General features: G+C 37.5%; 2 protein-coding genes across 2 annotated transcripts in view; one reads left to right on the forward strand and one right to left on the reverse strand.

Moving 5' to 3' along the window:
- The window catches only part of MTBP (MDM2 binding protein), a gene marked incomplete at both ends in the record, with an annotated part of 29,725 nt that extends 25,803 nt beyond the window's left edge, over positions 1-3,922 (reverse strand). Inside the window, 6 exons of the mRNA XM_080340404.1 lie at positions 183-327; positions 1,187-1,245; positions 1,735-1,880; positions 1,969-2,042; positions 3,054-3,134; positions 3,868-3,922. Coding sequence (XP_080196530.1) covers positions 183-327; positions 1,187-1,245; positions 1,735-1,880; positions 1,969-2,042; positions 3,054-3,134; positions 3,868-3,922 — 560 coding nt within the window. The remainder of the gene's footprint in view (positions 1-182; positions 328-1,186; positions 1,246-1,734; positions 1,881-1,968; positions 2,043-3,053; positions 3,135-3,867) is intronic.
- A 78-nt stretch (positions 3,923-4,000) lies between these two features.
- MRPL13 (mitochondrial ribosomal protein L13) overlaps positions 4,001-19,143 on the forward strand; it is a 34,343-nt gene continuing 19,200 nt past the window's right edge. The window contains exons 1-4 of the mRNA XM_080339054.1: positions 4,001-4,107; positions 4,775-4,898; positions 10,114-10,207; positions 11,763-11,823. Of these exons, the coding sequence (XP_080195180.1) occupies positions 4,081-4,107; positions 4,775-4,898; positions 10,114-10,207; positions 11,763-11,823 (306 nt within the window). The 5' untranslated portion in view covers positions 4,001-4,080. The remainder of the gene's footprint in view (positions 4,108-4,774; positions 4,899-10,113; positions 10,208-11,762; positions 11,824-19,143) is intronic.

A 19,143-nucleotide genomic window follows, 5' to 3' on the forward strand; every position in this document is an offset into this window, starting at 1 on the left:
ACATATTGGCAATAAATCAGCATAAGAAATTCCTCCCCTCAAACAACAATAGAAAACAAACCTATGTATTTTCAAAATATACACATAAAGTACTCAAGACGCTGTTTTCATTTTAAAACACTGACATAAACTAACATAAAACAAGAGTAACCTTGTTTATAGACCTAAAATAAATGGCATACCCTTTAGAGTCATTTGCTGCGACAGTGATTTGTGCGGAGTGCCATTCTCTCAGGTGTTTCAGGGCACCAATAACAGGTAAGCAGTCTTTTAACTTAGGTCCATCTCCTTCAACAGCCTGCACTATCACATCAACCATTGCTCTGCCTGTAAGAACAGTTAGGTGTGATTCAAAGTGCCATTATCCAGTAAATGACTCAGACATTAAAAGATACAAAAGTACTCATTATCACTGACTGGCCTAACAAAAAAATCAAGTAACTTCAGCAAGATTTAAAAAACTTCTCGTGCATTTTTAGCTCATCTCTTGCTGCTCCTCTTAACACAAATAAAGTATTTTGCCATTTGCTCAGTTACAGCAGCTCTATACCTTGCTGTATTCGACAGATGAGAGTTGTCTCCAGCACAACTATGCTATGTCATTTTCTTCCTTTTAACACCTCGAAACTGTCATTTCTCATTCTTTCCACATTCAGTTCTTTTGCTATCCTAACTCAACTACTGCAACATTACGAAACCCTAAGATAGAAGGTGATATGCATCTCCAGTTTATAAAACCTGAATCCAATAGTTCTGATCTATGCTCCTTCAGAGCTTCTCGGCTCCCACTCACAAGCAATCAGCTGGTAAATCAGATGTAAGACTGATGTCAACTGCTTCTATTTTTTTCATAAAAACTTCTTATGGCTGTATGTTGAATTTTGTATTGCTTACTGTTTATCACTACTTCAGTGCCATTTCAGGCAAAAAAAATAGAAATACCTACCTTAATCTCAACTGAAATACAGCCCTCCAAAAAACAAGCAGCAAACTGCTGCATAAGCTGATCTGCGAAGCCAATCGTGCTTAAGTTCCTTAAAATATTTGCAAACATACAAGTTAATTCAACTAACAGACTGACACCCTCAGAGTTTTTCCATTTGACTATGATTTTACCAGCTCAGTGTTTAAAATAATAACTAACAGGATAAACTCGAGAAGAGATTGACCTTTTACAAGAGGTTACCTGGGGCAGGCAGTTTATCAGCTAACTGATGCAGACTTTCTGCAGCTTCATCATAGATACTGAAAATGAAGAGCAACATGGTTGGAAACAAAAAAGTAATTAAGAAACAAAAAGTTACAACTAATGAATACTACCTGATATAAGTATTATATCTTTAAAATTCTACACAAACAACCTAGGCAATGAGATGTATTTATGTCCCTGTATACTGAGACAGAAGCAGGCTAAATGAATTCAAAACAATCTGCAATAAAACTGGAAGTAGGATTCAAGATAGTCAACTTTCTCCAAGCAAAAAACTGATTTTTGTATATATAACTGTTAGCTCTCAGGAAATTGTTCAGTTATTCTATAAAGATCATCCATAGCTAAAAAAATAAAGCTATGTTAAATGAAATAGAATTGTTTTAAGTAGTAGTAAGGGACTCTTCATAGTTAACTGTTGCTTTCGTAATAACTTGTACTTGTTAAATTTTCTCAATTCCCTTGGGTTATTAGTGCTAAATATCAGATCACTATACTTTCAATGAAAATAATAACATGCATACTCAGTCATAGACAGTGACTCTCTACTGTTGTTGTCTTCTTCCTCAAAGTTCTGTATGGCTCCCAGGCATTCCTCACTATTTGTTTGGAGAGAGTCCTCATTTTCCTGTGTGTCAAAATGTATTTCCTCCCAGTCAGAACTGCAGAACTAATGAAGCAAAAAGAATTTTGAACATCACAGTTTTAACTTGCACTAGAGACTGGCTGAGAGTTGAAGAACTTGCATTCTCTCTTACCTGATAATAACCACATATAACGTGACTTGCAAAATACCATTTCTTTACACCTGGAATGCCAGCCACTGAACATGCTGAAAAGAGATTAAGCAACTATTTACATTAATCAATCCACTACAATCTGTTCTTATTATAATGAACATCTTTGTTGAAATACTATACAAGTTATTTAATGTGCCACAGTGACTTAAGTTCTACTTTACTTTAGCATCATAATTCAGGTTTAAACATTAAGGTGCAGGTAAGTGTGCAGGCAAGTATCTAACTATTAATGATCTGCTAATAAGTAAGAAAGTTTTTGATCTCCTCTCCATTCTGTTTGACATTGTTCTCCATTTGCAGAAGTTGTATGATACCGAAACTAAATCATGACTTTCATAAATAGGTTTATGCAGTTCACAAAATGACATACTCTCTCAACACTTCTATGCAATAAAGAGCCCAAAATTTGAAAACAGTCTACCATTCCCATCTTCATTAATTTTAACAGCTTAGAGTGGTTCCCTCACATGAATCACAGTTAGATGACAGCTAAGAAAATGAGGTGCACCTTAACAGCTTAGCACAAGATATCCAAAACATGTAAAGATCTAAGAAAGTATTTGTTTACCAAATGACCCCCCAAAACATAAAGGTACTAAAGTAGATCTTCAGAAGTCTATTTTAAGATGATAAAATGATTTAATACATATTAACAGATTAGGGTTCTGAATTGCTACCCAACAAATATTGCTTTCACTAAAAATATTAGAAGACATCATAGAAGTGATGAAAGTATCAAGCTGCCCACTGACATGAGAAACAAGCCCTTTTCTGCTCTTACTTGCTGTTAAGACACATTGAAATTTGTCAGTCTTTCAAAATTCTTGTCTAAACCTATTTAATCGTTTCCTAACAGCTCAGCTGCTGACGTGACATCAGTTTTCCACAGAACCAGCAGCAGCAGTCCCGCCCACAGGTTTAGCCACACCGCAGAAGTTGGGTTTCCTTAACTTTCTGACTCATTTAACCGAGATCACAACATGTGCCCAGGCCAATTCCTCGGCAATATTTGTCTTTACCTTACTGTACATTTCTATATTTACCTGGGAACGTGCTCACATCTGTGTTTATAGCTGAGTTACAGCTTTCTTTCAGAAACTGATAAATGTTTGCTGCAGTCCCAGCTGGGGAAAAAGAAAGAAAAAAAAGGTTTTCTTCAATCCACTAATTACAGAAGTTAAGTCTTGCTTTCTTGCAAATACACTATACAGTTACTTTCATATTAGCAGTCTGGTGGTTTGGACTAGATGACCTTTAAAGGTCCCTTCCAACACAAACTTCTCTATGATTCTATCTACTTAAAAAAGAAAAAAAAAATGTCAGCTACAAATTTGAAGACGTGTAAAGAAACAAATTTTGTAGAATTCTCGTTAAAGTAGTGGCGATCTCAGGAATGCTATAAGGAGTTATATAGCAGTGTCACTCTAAAACACAACCCCCACGAGTTTAGGTTTAAGGTATTATATAAGAAAGAGAGAGAGAAAGAGAGAGAGAAAGAGAGAGAGAAAGAGAGAGAGAAAGAGAGAGAGAGAAAGAGAGAGAGAAAGAGAGAGAGAAAGAGAGAGAGAAAGAGAGAGAGAAAGAGAGAGAGAAAGAGAGAGAGAAAGAGAGAGAGAAAGAGAGAGAGAAAGAGAGAGAGAAAGAGAGAGAGAAAAGCAGAGGAGGGGGGAGGTTTAACAAGGTAAAGACCCAGAAAAGCCCGCAAGGGTGCAGGTCCCAGACCAGCTGCCGTAAAGAAAATCCTCCCTAAGAGCGGTCGGACGGGCCCCGGGCTGCCCACAAGCGCGGCCTCCACGTCCCGTCCCGTCCCGTCCCGTCCCGTCCCGTCCCGTCCCGTCCCGTCCCGTGCGGCCGTACCTGCCCCCGGGCCCCTGCGCTGCCCCCAGCTCAGCAGCAGCACGTAGCGATCCATGGCCGGGCGGGGACGGAGCCGCCACCGCCGCTGCGAACAGCCCGCGCTGCCGGCTTCGCCCCGCCCCTGCCAGGGCAGCGCTTCCGCTTCCCGCCGGTGCGGCGGCCAAGGGGCTCCGCTTCCCTTGCCTTCCCCTCAGCCGCGGCGGGAGGGCGGCCATGGCCAGTTACACCAAGGCGGCCCAGGTGAGCGCGCCCTCTCCCCCCGGAGCAGCTGCTGCCTCCGAGGGGACGCGGCGGCGGGAGCGCGGTGGCCGCCATGGCGAGGAGAGCGGCCGTGAGGGAGCGGGCGGGCGCCGGGCCGGAGCAGCACCAGGGCCCCGGGGTGCCGGGCGGACTTGTCGCGGAGCGGCCGTGTTCGCCGTGAGGGGCCTGCTGGCGGTGTGACTGACTGACTGACTGACTGACTGACTGACTGACTGTGAGGAACAAGGTGCCAGCTGCAGGCGGCTCAGGCTGTTCGTGGTCACAGAACTACGTTCGGGGGAGTTGTACCCTGTTCACTGAGAGGGAAGGAGATGTTGGGCATTAAATGGCCTGGTTTTCCAGGTCAATTAGCAGTAATGGAAGCTTGTAGCAAGAGAGATTAATTTTTGAAACAAAAGGCTCGGAGATGGTAACTTTTCAGTGCTGTTACCACTGCATACATTGGAAGCACACACAGCAGTGGTTGTATCACAGTGTGTAGCAGCATTCTCCACCCATTTAAAGATTATTTAGAAGGGATATTGTTGAATATTCACATTTCCTCTAGTATTTTGGAGTGTAAAAGAAGTCAATCTAATTAGAGAGGCTAGATTTATGTATGGTGCTGTGTTCTTAATATGTTAAGTACTACCTCTCTCTCTCTCAGCAATGGGCTACCTTTGCCAGAGCCTGGTATCTGCTCGATGCGAAGATGCAGCCACCAGGAAAAATAGCAGCTGCAGCTGTCATGAGGCTTGAAGGCAAGCATAAACCTATTTATCACGCACTAAGTGAGTATTGCAACAGATAAAAGTAAATTTGCTTTCCATCACTTGTATTTTTCTTCTGATTTGAGTTTTAAAATCAAGCCTGATACATGAAGATACATTTTGCAATTGTTTGCAAATTATGTCTTCGTTTTCCTTCTCATCTTTTTCCTTCATACCCCTCTACAACTTTTTTTGTTGTCTTTACCAATTCATATAAAGCTTCTTATGAATACGTCATTTAGTTTTAGTAGCCAAATAACAGTACGTTGTGCCTCCATTTTAAAAAAAAAACCTTGAAATCTGTTTTGTTGCATTGATTTTAAATGTGAAGATTTAATTCACAGTTCATGTAATGAAATACTGATGTGATTCTTGATTACATTTTCTGAATGCCACCCTTCAGCATCTATACAATGCCATAGGGTCTTCCATAGAGCGGTTCTTCTATTCTGGATAAGGTGCCGAGAAACCTTGTCTTCATGAGGCTATAGGCACAAACTGAAACACGAGAGGTTCCTTCTGAACATCAGGAAGCATTTTTTTTTCTGTGAGGGGGACTGGAAGTGGTTGCCCACGAGGCTGTAGAGTCTCCATCCTTGGAGATATTTAAAAGCGACTCCTGACTGAGCAGGGGGTTTTGACAGCATGACTTCCAGCGGTCCCTTTCAACCTTAGGTATTCTGTGATGATGAGGCTGGAACCTGTCTGATTCCTAAATGGGAGACATAATCACTGTTGAATGATATTTTCTTAAATAAAAAAAAATAATTTTGCTTTTCTGCAAATTGGAAGATGTAGCAGTAAAGATGTATCTGTGATCTCGTTCATTATTTGTAGTACTGTAGTGCCTGTCTCACGGTGGTAAGCATTTTATAGGTAATAAAAAGATGATCTCTCATGTTGATGGTACAGTGTTTCCTGTAATACTCATGCAAATTTTTCAAGAGACATTACTGAAGCATAAAGGAAACATTAAGCTTTGCTCATACGTGTAAAGTGTAGATACTGAAATTATACTTAATCTGTTTTTTAATAACAGAAGGTGGTATATGTAGCGTTCTGAAGATGTTTTAGATGCCAAGAGTTCTGCAGTTGCAAATTGTGTGTTATCCACAAGATGTCACTGCATACTAAGTCTGTCTCAAGAATAAAGCAAATACTGAGAGGAAATGTTTTTGATTGTCCTGTGGGAAAGATCTTTGATACTTTTATGTCCATGAAGTTATAAAATCCCAGAAAGTAATTTCAAGGATAACTTTATTTGGTCTAAAGTGTTCTATAAATCAGTACACAATGCATTACACCTGGGATGACATTGATAAGGGGTTACTACTACTGAGACATTTGATACTCACTAAGAGACCAAAGTATGCATGAATTTGTGGTTGGTGTACTCAGCACTTCTTTTTTATTTCTGAACTAACAAGAAATATTTTAGTGTCTGTAAGATAACAGTTCCTTAGACAGAATAACACTCTGGGGATTTTTTGGTTTAGATGTGCTATCCAGATACCCTACCATAAAATCTTTATTTATTATTTGTTTTATGTATTTATTGTGTATCTGGAGTAGAATTTAAGCAGTGGGATGGAAATAAGTTTGATTTCATGTATATTTATTTTCTTTTTTAGATATAATCTTTCTTTATTCTCTGAAGTCTCATATTTTTAGATGCTGGCAGACCATATGCCTTAAATAATGGGATACAACATTGTTCAGGAATTTGGAATCTACATTTTTAGGTTTCTTCTGCACCTCCCCTTCTTTCTACCCATATCCCCTTGGATCCTATCCCTATGAGCAGCTTCACAATGCAGAACTAAAAACAGTGGGCCAGATTTCTAAAAAGCTGAGTGATCTGCTTCTTTTTCTTGGGTTGTTGTCACAGGGGAGTAACTTAGGGTTCTGCTAACTGTACAACAATGCTTAGATTTCTTTAAGAGAAGTACAACTTATAAGAGTTCGGTGGCGGGTTCACTCTAGTGTTTACTGCATGGGGGAAATACGCCAAGCTAAATGCTGCTGACCTTCTCTCCAGGAGCCTGTACCTATTCACAAAGCAAAATTTCAAGATTCTTCCCTCCATGATAACCATTCATTCTGAGGACTGTGTCTTGGAGTTCCAGAGACAAAGTTTCAGGCGAGGCCTGTATCCTTGTCAGGATTCTTCTCTCCCTGATAACCATTCACTCTGGAGTTTTTATTTAGAGCTCTGAAGGCGAACTTTCAGGCAAGGCCTCATAACCGTATGCAGAGCAGACTTTCAGGAGACAAAATTCTCAGAAAATAAAAAGTTTAATTGAGTAGAATAGCAGAAGGGCTGGCTTAAGCTGGGTACCTGTGCAGAGGTCCTCCGACCATAGGAAACTACAAACTTCTATATCTTTACAGACCACTCATACCATGATTCAGTCCAATAGCAGTATTTTACTTTGAGGTCGTCTTGCTTCTCATGGGATCTTTTTCGCTGATTCCATGTGAGCCTTTGTTTTGTTCAGCTGTGGACATTGTTTATCATCTGTAGCCTTGCAGATACTGTTTTGTCTGAATAAATCCTTTTTTTTTTTTTCAGAGAAGTGCAGAATAGGCCTTATCTTACAAGTGTTCAGTGTAGTTTTTAGTTACTTTTGGTAAACATGAGCAGAACTTTACAGCTTAAAATTTTAGCAAATCCAGTAACATGAAGCAAAGAGTATAAAGTATATTAAAAATCATCCAACCTTATGTCTCTAAATAATCCATTAAATTTAGCGTGCATCTACTTAAGCCAAATGATTAATACTAAACTTAAATTGGGCTCATCCGCTGAACTCTGAGTAGTAAAACCATTGCTATACAGGTCACTTATTTAGCAGGGAGAGCTCAAAGTGAGCTCATCTAGGCTGTCATATTGTAGCCGAATACAGTAGGAAAAGTATGTACGAGACTCCCAGAGCCCACAAGCTACTGGCATTCAATGTGCCTTTCTGCTTCCTTGTGGGTCTCTTGGAAGGAGTTACTGGCCTCGCTGTGGCTCAGGCCTTTACCTCCTTTGGAGCCTGGACCAAACTGCTGCTGGTTTGGCTGCTGGGGTGGGTCGAGTGCATCCACCACAGTTGTGAGCAGGTGTAGGTGAGCCGCTTCTGTTGCTTGCATAGGATTCACTGCTGTTCTCTGCATCGTCAAAGGAGAAGACCAGGTGAGATGGAGATGTCCCACAAACCTGATCTGGCCCAGGTGTTACTCTAGGTTGCAATGTTAGTTTGTAATGGCCAGAAGCAGCAGCTTTGACTTGTTTTCTAATGAAAGATTTGGCAAGTAGTTTGTCAGTCTTGTGAGCTAACAGTTGACAGTATGGTGCCTATCTTTAATTATTGTTTAGGCCTTAATTCAAATGTAGGAGGAAAAATACCTGCACCTGAAGCATGTGTTTGTACTGTGTGAAAGGGATTAATGAAGCTATAAATGTACAGAGATATAAAATGGATTTACTGTGGCAGCTTAGTCTTATCTGAAGAGATGTGATTTATATGCTGTATGTAACAAATTGCATATACCAGAATGTGAGAGTATACTGGCCTTGTTTTTGTCTATTTCTGGAGGAAAATGTGTACTTCATAAAAGAATAATTCAGTATTACAGCATGAAAATAGCCTAAAGGAAGTGTCGTCTTGTTGGTTTTTTTCCAAAAGAAAGATACAGTTTGTGTTTGTGGAGATGATGAATTTTTTTGCTTTCTTCCTATTAAGTGCAGCTGTCCTTGAGATGATGGGAACAACACTCTTTAAAGACTAGTGCAAAATAATGTATTAATTTGAGATTTTGAAGGAGACGTTAGCTATCCATAAATTAAATCTGCTTTAAAAAGAACAGCTTGCAGTCATTATTCAGGTAACGTCAAAGTACCCGGTTAGTTTTTCTCCTCACTCTTAATTGTTCATAATTGACCCATTTGTGCATGGAATTGGTAATTCAGTGTTTATTCAGGTGAAGAACTATTGGTGAAAATTTCTGTAGATGATCTTATTCTGTCATCTTCATAACTAATAAAAAAAGAAAAAGGCACAAAGTGCAATGTTAGTTCTTAGAACTGATCTGTCAGCAGTGAAAGGCTGCATCAATGAAGATGTTTAAATTGTGTTTGCACTTCAACTGTAGTTGAAAGTAGAGCTTTAAAAGAACACAAGATTTTAAAATGGTAGAAAAGGGTCTGAAACTTGCATTGATATGCTGCTATAAAAATGCATGCTCAGTTTAAGTCCTTTTTGGCATAGCTACTCTGTTGCCTACTTTAAATGTTTTAATAAACTTAGCTTCTTCAAATTTTTTTGATGTTCTAATATGGTAATGTATACAGGTGTGAACTTTGGACAAATAATTTCCCAATTGATTGAATAAGTGGTTATAACTTTTACAGCTGATCAACGTGGTTACTTCTGAAATGAAAAACTACATCTTTTTTTTTCACATTTTCATCATTTTTTTGAGATAGCACGGGTTTTGTTAGCACTTCATTCGTAGAAAAGATCTATTAAAGTAACTTTCTGGCAAGATACTGGTGATGGATTATAGATTTTGCATTACAAAACTTTTGATGTGAAAGTTGCTGGTATAACATTAAGTGTATCTGTACGTGCTGTAACATTCACTCTGCTGGATGAAAATGCGCTTTTTCCAAAGAAAGCTGGTTGAGGATTTTTGTGGGGCTTTTTCTCCCCTTTCCCCATTTTTTTTTTTATATGTGTATTTAGCCCTAGGCTGTAGATATTTAATAGAATTATTTTACTTATCAAAATATTCAGTTCTCTGTTAGACTTTGGTACTATTTGTATGAGAAAAATAAAACCAAACAGATATTTAGGATCATTGTTTAGAACTAACCTTTTTTTTTATACCGTTCTTTTTGAAATATAGGTACAATGAAGCATAATGTATTGAATGAAATAATACAGCTACCTATAAACCAGATTTCCAGATGCTAACTGAATAATTACAACGGTTTAATTATGTAGTCTGTTGGTATTTCACCTTCTCACCTGCCTTCTAACCTGACAGTACTAACAAAAACAGTAATTAAGGTTAGTATTTAAGTGCAGATTTGGATGGTGTGACTCAAAAAGCCTAGATGGTTATATCTAAGATTTATGAAATGTGTATCTGTGTGATACTATGTACATATCACACACTTTATAGTTGTTATTTTGGTTGATGATTCGTATGATTCTCTTAATGTTTTCCACTAATTTCTACCATGTAGATGACTGTGGAGATCATGTGGTCATAATAAATACAAGACATATTGCCTTCTCTGGAAACAAATGGGAACAGAAAGTATATTCTTCACATACTGGGTAAGCTTTATAACTTTATAATATTCAAATAAGCTAGTGGTAAATTTAGTGGCCTAATTTCTTAATAGTTTGTCTTTCTTAGCATAGTGCTTCAAAAGAAAATCCCTGCTTACATGTTTTGTTTTGCATTTGCATGGGTTATGTTTAAAAAAATAATCTAACTCCAATGTAGTCAGAACAATTGAGTAAGTTAAAAGATTTGGTGAGCCAGGTTATTTTGTGTGAACCCATAAACCAAGTGATCAGTATTATTATATTTACTAAACAGTAGAAGACATTCCTATTGACACCACACACTTAAAATATATACAGTTGCCAGCTTCAGTTACTTAATCCTAACAGTATCTGTCTACCTAATAGTAAATATCAAGATTGATATATTATTGAATCAGAGGATGGGAAAAAAAATTGGAAAAACTAGTAAGAAATAAGATGTTCTTGAGGTACTGATGTATACAGTAGTGTATAATATACTATTCTGTCAGACATAATTTATTTACAGATGGAAGCGCAATAATTAATTACAGATGGTATGGTAATGATCAGTTCAGTCAAATGAGAACACTTGCCCCTATTTTATACATTGACAACACTAGGTAAAAATCTCTAAGTGCTAAAAAGTATCCAGTTAGGAGATGAATAAATCATACCGAGAGCGCTAATTTTGCTAGTACTAATGTTTCAATCCTGAAATTCCTTTGCTGAATTGGTGAGAAGTTCTTGTTCAGAGTTGATAGAAATTAACGCCTTTTTTTCTCTCCTACCTTTACTATTTCTTAAATATTTTCACTAAAACCTTCTGTGTAAGTTTAAGCACTTGTGTAAGAAGCTAAGTTGGTTTTGAGTAAGTGAAAGGAGTTGTACAATAAAAACAAATATTTAAATATGTGAGGCTCCCTAAGTGCACATTTTAATGATGTTTGGTTTATTTTCATTTCACTTATTTTATAACCTAGTAATATAATTAAATCAAAATGAAACCAGCTTTACCTGACATCCACATAATTTATTGCACTATTGTATCATTCATTTAAGATACATGCTTAAATGTGAATTAGTGCAACTTCACCCAGTCACACAGATTTAAAAATATGGATGCATTGCAGTAAAAGTCAAATTTTGTTACTGTAGATACACAAAATCGTGTTAAATTTTACTTAAAATAGTAAGAAAATAATAAATACTGTTCAAAATTGTTGTCTTGCATGTCAGCAACAGACTGGCTGTGAGTCTTGATCATCCTGAAATATTTCCAAGTTTTGCATATCTTACTCCCCTTGTATTCTGTAGTTGTGGTGGTGTATTTGATAAGCGGTTTTAAAAACATATTCATCTGCTTGTGAAACACAAACTTTTTAATACTCGAGTGAATAAATAAGAAAGTACAAATGGCATTGAACTTAGGATAGAATCTTTCTAATACTGTGAGAACAGCTACCTTTTTTATGAAGGCTTATAATACCATTACACTGTTGTTCAAGATGCGGAGATATTTGTTCTAACGTTGTGCTTGAGCATATAGCGTTAAGCTTATGTGTTTGTTCTGTTTTTGTAGATATCCTGGTGGCTTCAAACAGGTGACAGCAACTCAGCTCCACTTGAAGGATCCAACTGCTGTAAGTGTTTTCCCATCTTCCTGCTCATTTGTAGAGCCAATTTGTTTTCATTGAATTAGTTCCCCTAAACAAGAAGGATCAGTTACCTGCTTGTCAAAAACTAAATATTGTTCTGCTAAGGGCTCTTAGAAATTTGGCTTGTGATGAAGTTTTTGTAAACAGTATGTTTTGAGGGTTAGACTGTAGGTTATGTATTTTCATGATGATTCCATGCTGTCCAAATGAGCAAATCAAGTTCATTTGCTTCACTCATTTCTGACTGATTCACTCACTTTTAGTTTCAGAGGTCTGACCTTTCTCATAACTGAACTGCTTCAAGTTAGACTTAGCTAAGCTGTACTTCAGCTTAACATCCCTTCTACTCTTTTAAGAGCCAGAAAGAATAATGCATATCTTGCAAATGTTAGAAAGTACACCTGCCTTTTTCTTCTGGTAAAATTCATCTCTAGGTTTTGTTAAATGATTTTTTTTAATTAAATCTTTTCTGCAGTGCTGTACGTTCATGTCTGTGAAAGAACTGAAAATGGTGATTACATTGAACCTAAACCTCTTTACTAAATGTCTGTATTAGACTTCTGTTAGTTCTGCTGAACATCAGTGTTGATGTGTTTGTTATTGATTAAAAAAAACCAGGGTGCTAGATATGAACATTTTGGGATATTGACTTACACAGTTATGAAATTGCTTTTACTAGAGTTCCTAATGGTCAGCATTGGAGGACTGAATTCTCTAAGTACTAGTGTTGCAGAACGTATAAGGTCCACAGAGATTAACTGTATTTATTTTTGGCTTTGAAATACTTTGATTTGGATCACCTTATATATAAATATAAAAATGCTGCTTTCTTTTCCTAGAGAAGTTTTATCTGCTGTAAAATTCTTAGGTTTTGTCAGTGATTTGGGTTTTTTTATCTATAATTTAGAAATTCCGGTTTGTCCCAAGAGTCTTTTATACAAGATGTTGTACAAGTACTCAATACAAAAGTGGACTGCAATGTGAATTTGCCTGGTTTTCGTTTTTGCTTTTGCAATTTGTTTCTTTCTTTAAAGTGAAATGAAATTCTACAGTTCAATATTCTTTTCTGCCTAGAAGTTTCCAAAACAACTTAAAAGCTTCTGAGAACAGGCTCTAAGATAGTTGTAATTCCTTTGGCAATTATCGGTAGTTCCATATCTAAAGTGAATTCTTGAACCTTTTTCATTTGAGCTCCAGGCAGGCGCTGTGCACTGGGAGGCAGCAGAGCACAGCTTGTTTGTTAGGGCCTGAGAACTGGATGTTCTATAAATTCCCTTCTGGCATTCATTCTGAAATGCTTCTTTTCTTGCCAGACTCATAGATGAATTTCTGTGCAGACAGAGGAGGAGTAAATGCGTTGCCAATAACTGCAGCCTGTTGGACAGAGGCTCAGCAAATGGTGATGTGGCTCAAGACTTGGTCTAATTTAGTGAGAGAAACTTTTTTAAATTAAAAAAACAGAATTGTGCAGAGCCCTTAGCAATTAACTCTTTCATACTATTGCAGATGAAGCATTTGGTTATCCTTCTCACAAAGATATCTCATGTATTTTTGTTGTAATTAATAGTAGTGGATTGTAATTTGGCATAATATATTCTGTATGTGTAGCTGTTGCAGATTGTGACTTGCAAGTGATTTTACGGCTAGAAGCATTTATGTACTAATTCAGTCGCTTTGGTGTGAAATGCACTGGGATATGACAAGGATGGAAGTTATGATGGTGTTTTATTAACATGTTTTATTTTTAGAACTGGCAGTTAAAACCTGAAAAGCGATTACTGTAGAGAGAACAACGCCTAATCTAAGTAGCATTTGGATGTTCAAAATATAATCTAAATGACATATAATTTCTGAGAATTAGTGAATCACTTCATTTCACTTCTTTGAATTAAAAAGAGACCTTTTTTGATCATGTTAAATTCAGTTTCTGTGAAGTCAGTGGAAGTAGGTTGTAGGAAGCAGGCTGTCTTTCTGTGGAATCACTCTTCATTACTTAAAGTGTATTTTTCATCCTGGAGGCTACTGCTTTTTCTCTGCCCTTGGGCCTATTGTCTCCTGCTAGCTCATCCTGGTAGTGTTTCATTAGATGCGTCAATATTATTTTTGGAAATACTGCTGTTACAGAAATTAAGGCATTAAATTAATGGAAGAGACTACTTCCAAGGAAAAGGATGTTGACATAACACCTTGTAAACTTGAGTGGTGTTACATAGAGATTTTGCAATGGATGTGACTGGTTTTGGTTTATGTAAGAAAGAGATTAAAGCTTGTAAGATTCCCTGTGTGTATATAGTAGGACTCCAGTACTGCTTAGCACTGTCTTTACTTACATATGTCTAAATTCAAACATACAAATCCCCAAGATAAATATTTTTCCTGTACAGTTTTGTTTAAACATAGTTTCTAGTATACAGCAAGATTGGTTTTAGGAAAAACACAGCTAATAACTAATTTAAAAGGTTATAATGAATAGTGTGATGAAAAATGGTATAGTTTATATTTAAGTAGGGGGCTGAAGATCATAAGTGTAGTTGTCAGAATTTAGCCATGTTTGGTTAATCATCCTTGATTGTTTCGAGTTCCTTCACAAGGTACCACTATAGGGATGATGATGATATCATGCTCTCACTTCATGGAGGTTGACATCATTTTATCTGTCTTACTAACTTTGGACCTTTATATTCCTTGCAGCTAAATAGTTAGTGCTGCAGAAGGATTTGTGCTGAATTTTGAATGCACGTGTGCGTTTTTTCATAGGATCATAGGGTGATTCAGGTTGGAGGGAATGTTGGGAGACTTTATTCCAGCCTCCTACTCAAAAGCAGAGTCAGCCGTTAAGTCTGATAAGGCTACTGGGGAGCTCATACAGACTGGTCTTGAAAGTCTCCAATGGCAACCATTTCCAATCCTTGACTTTTCTTCTTAGTTGAAAAGAATGTGCCTATTATAAGTGTTTAATCTCAGATGTATAATTTTGTGCCAGACTGACAAAATATTACTTTTTTTTTTCCACTTCTAAGTATCTTAGATGTTAGTATGGGGCAGTGAATACCAGAAGCGGTTTGCATAGTTGATGTTTCATATAAGACTTACAGTTCCATGTTCATTATGCCAGGTTTCTCAGCAAATTTGGAAAAACTTTTTTTTATGGAGGGCTAAAAATTACAGTGTGTTGCCAAAAAGTATCAAAAGTAAATAGTCTGGCACATTTTTACCTTTAGCACCTTTGAGTTCCTTTGGGAGACCTGGGGAGGGGAGTGTCTGTGAATCTGTTTCAAATTACTAATCTTTTCAGTTGTCTGCTCTCATGGAGAATGGCAGAGAATAGCTCTTATCTGTTGGACTTGGCCAGGCTACTTTAGGAAGTGCTTATTGAAGAAAACAATTGTTGCTTCGCATTTCAGCCTTTTCTTTCTCTGGCTTACATTTAGTGCAAATTCTTGGACCACCCATAATGAGAGTATTAAATATGTTCTTAAGGTGCAGCATAACAGCTTGTTGCTGTAGTTCAAAACAGCCTCTCTGTTCTTCAGTTCAATACAATACTAATATTCTGTATGGTATTTATACTCCCTTACGATATACATATTTTGGGGACAAGATTAACTTCCATAGTAGGTTGCTAAGAAAAATCTATTTGAAAGGTTTGGTGTGTTTTCTTTTCCAAGAAAGAATCTTTTGAATATGAAGGAAACAGGTAAATGTTTTTATTGTGAGATGCAGGTATTTTGAAAGCAAAGAACTTTGGGATTTTCTTGTTTGTTTTTTAGCTGTAAAAGTGCTGATAGGCCTGAAACCAACACTTTCAAAATTAGACTTCAAAATACTTAATACAAGGAGATTAAAATAGGAACTTTTAAGAGCCGTGGATTTGAGAGGGAGCAAAGATTGATTGGAAAAAAAACTTTCTGGAAATATCTTACGGCTTTTAATTAAAATGCCTGCAAAATATGTTGACAGATCTAATCTATAGAACCAGGTAGAAATCCTGTCAGGACAAAGTTTTCAAACAATTTTTATTCCATTCTAATTTTAAAAATAAGCAAAACTTGGCTTACCTTTTTTTTTTCCTTTTTTTTTTTTTTGACTGCATCAGAAATTCCTCCAAAGAAAAAAAATAATGTTTGGCTAATAGCAAATGCTCAGTGAGAGGATTGACCTTTGCAGTATTCAGAGGCTGTATTGCCTCTGACAAAGAAATAATAGGCAATAATTGTTGGGAATGAATGTTACCTGCTAGGGAAGATTATTAAGCAAGGCAGGGTAGCTCTATGGAAATTTGCTGGGAGGAACCCTCAGGGGGTGTTGGAGGTTCTGGTTTGTTCAGCTGCTGGCACTGATATGAAGGGGCTTAAAATGTTCTTATTCTCCTTTTGAATGCTCTTTAGCAACTGCTTGCACGTATAGACTTGCCATTATATCTGCATAATAATGATCTTTTGAAGAAAAGCTCGGACAGAAAACATGGTTAAATCTTGCTCTCTGTGTTTCAAAGCCTTTTTTCTTTGCATCAGTAAAGGATAGTAGATATAATAATATGAACACACTAAGAGTCAGTTACTGAAACGCCAGATATAATAGCATTTTCTTTTACTACTATGGAGTAAAGTTTTTTAATTAAGTAGAGCAAAACTTCAAAGTCTGGATTAGCAGGCACACAGAAGTTAGTATGGCATGGGATGGAAAATATTGTTATGGAACCTGTTATCTTGAAACCTCTAGGTCCTCTAGATAAGTCTTAGAGCTGGCTTGGCCTTTTACTTCATAGTAGACAAAAATAAATACTTCTTTGCTTCAAAAAAATGTTAATCCATTTCTTCTTTGAACTTGCAAGGCAAATTGATATATAAATTTAAAGAACACATTAAACTTCGAAGTTCTCAAGTGCTGAACAGTAGTGGAAAGCAAAATTGTGTGCAATGGAAATTTAATTTGTCTGTGACCAAATTATTCTTATGGCAGCATTAAGTACATTCACAGTTGCTGTGCTATTTGTAAAACTCTCTGAGGCAGCAGGGTCAAGTTCTTTCGAATGGTTTTGTAACATATTTGGTGAAAAGAACAATATCATATACAGAACAGAAAACCAAGAACTGCTAGAAGGAAGACACAGCATCAAGCTGGACCTCCAGATAGCTGGTGTATCTCCTGAAATTCGAGGGGGTTTTTTGTATGCCTTGTGATTAATCCCTTTGTTTTCTCTGGACCACTGTGTCCATCCCATGTTTTACAGTTGCTTCCTGGTGATTATTGGAATTAATTCAGCTGTTAGCATAGGGTTTCTTCTGGAACTTGGGCCCATTATTTTATGCTTCTCAGGACCAGGAGTAGTATTGCTCTGTTGATTTCCTTCTTTAAAGTATGTTTTATCTGGCAATGAATCCTTCTCAGAACTTGCTCTCCATCAAACATAGTCTGCAACTTGCACATGAGCCAAAGCCTGTCACAAAAATGGAGATGTTCGAGCCTCACACAGTCTTTCAAATCAGTATATTTTTAATTTATTTGTACTCATAAAATGCTAGAGCATGTATTAAGGGACTCAAAGTGCAAGAGTTTTGCTAGAGTTGCCTTCAGGTTCTTTTCCTTTTGATTAGCCCTTTAGCTTGGAAACTAAAAATGTAGTGTCCCATAACTCTGATTAAGAGCATGTCTATGCTGTGAGTATATATATTAGTCTAATATTAGTGCTCTGGTGGCTGTATACATCTGGTGGTGGATGTCTTTACTTGATGAAGAAAGTGTCGTGGCATTTAGGAGTGATAAATTATGAGGACATAAAATTTTACAGGTTGCTGGTATTAGAGATAAAGGACTGGGGAGAGCAGGCAGTAGGAATGCGTAAGTAACTGAATAAACTGTTAAACCGTACTCATTAGTTTTAAACTGAAGTTGAGGTTGCAGTGAGAGCTGTGGGTAGGTGGACCTCTTTGCCACTTTGAAGACCCACAGAAATCAGCTGTGTTTTTTACCTTTAGAATCTTGCTATTTTAATTGTCCAAAGTAAACATAATCACGTCAAAAACAATAACAATTGTCCTTTATTAGAAGTGTATTACAAGCATGTAGATTTTCTCCCAGTGGGGGAGAAAATCAAAAGGGAAGGGAGAAACTTGGATTGAGATAAACAACAGCATAATAAAATAACACAATACTAATACACTACTAGTAAATATATACAAAAAATAGAAATAAAAGATACTCAAGGCAATTGCTTGTGAATTCTGTCCACAACTGAGCAGCCAGTCCCAGGAAGCCGCACCCTGGTCCCAACAGCTGATCCCAAATAGAGAAAAAAGAGGAAAAAGGCAGAAAAACCCAAAGGCCTCTGCAAAATGGCAAAAGGCTGAACTGAATGTCCCAAATCGAACTCCCCTGGCTGGAGAGAGAAAGCACCTGAGAGCGAGCAAGAGCGAGAACACCCCAGAGAGAGAGAGGCCGGAAGCTCCTGACTCTCCTTAAATATGAAGCATGACACTAATGGGACGGAATGCTTTTATTGATCAGTCTGGGTGTCAGTCAAGCTCTGCCCCATCCATGCCCCCATTCCTTGATGCCTCACACCTGTGGGCAGAGTGCTCAGAATGTCCTTGGCTCTCAGACCAGAGCAATTAAAAACACTGACTCTGTGCTGGGTGTTATCTCTTGCTCTCAAACTAAGTCCAGATAATGACTGTGCTAGCTATGAAAAAGAAAGGTTTCTAACTGCATGAAGAAAATGAACTCATTTTCAGTCAAACCAGCACAGTTTTGCATGAGCTCAGTAGCAGACTTGCTTGCAATTCCATGCCTTTTTATTTAGGCTTGGTGTATTTTTAGTAAAACTTGAGCATGTTCAGGTAACAGAAGAGCCCTTACTTAACACCCTGTAAATATTGCTGGTTGGATCTGCCTTTTCTGTTGCACAACCTCACCAAAGTCGCAAAAGCCGTCTGTGCAACTTCAGTTAGGCCTGTACTTAAATAACTACTTTGACTTGTCATCACAGCAGTTTGAGTGATGTTCTGGCTATAGGCAGAATTTTGGGCAAGGAGCTGGACATAAACTTGGTCTTTCCAGCAACTGGGTTTGGATTTGCTTTGGCTTATAAAAAAGTCTGAGACAGAAGTTACAATGAAGGCAGCTAGAGGTTTTCCAGCACTGCCTTCGCTGTCCTTGCTCCCTGTATGGTCCTCTGTTCTGTAGCTGGACTATCATGCAGTTAATAATAAAAGTATAGAGTAGCAGGACCTTTTAAATTTACATTCCAGCTTTCTTAGTAATGCACTATTAAGCTTTTTACAAATGTCAAATAATAGTTCATCA

Source organism: Nesoenas mayeri, assembly GCF_963082525.1.
Source record: "Nesoenas mayeri genome assembly, chromosome: 2".
In the NCBI taxonomy this organism is placed as follows: domain Eukaryota; kingdom Metazoa; phylum Chordata; class Aves; order Columbiformes; family Columbidae; genus Nesoenas; species Nesoenas mayeri.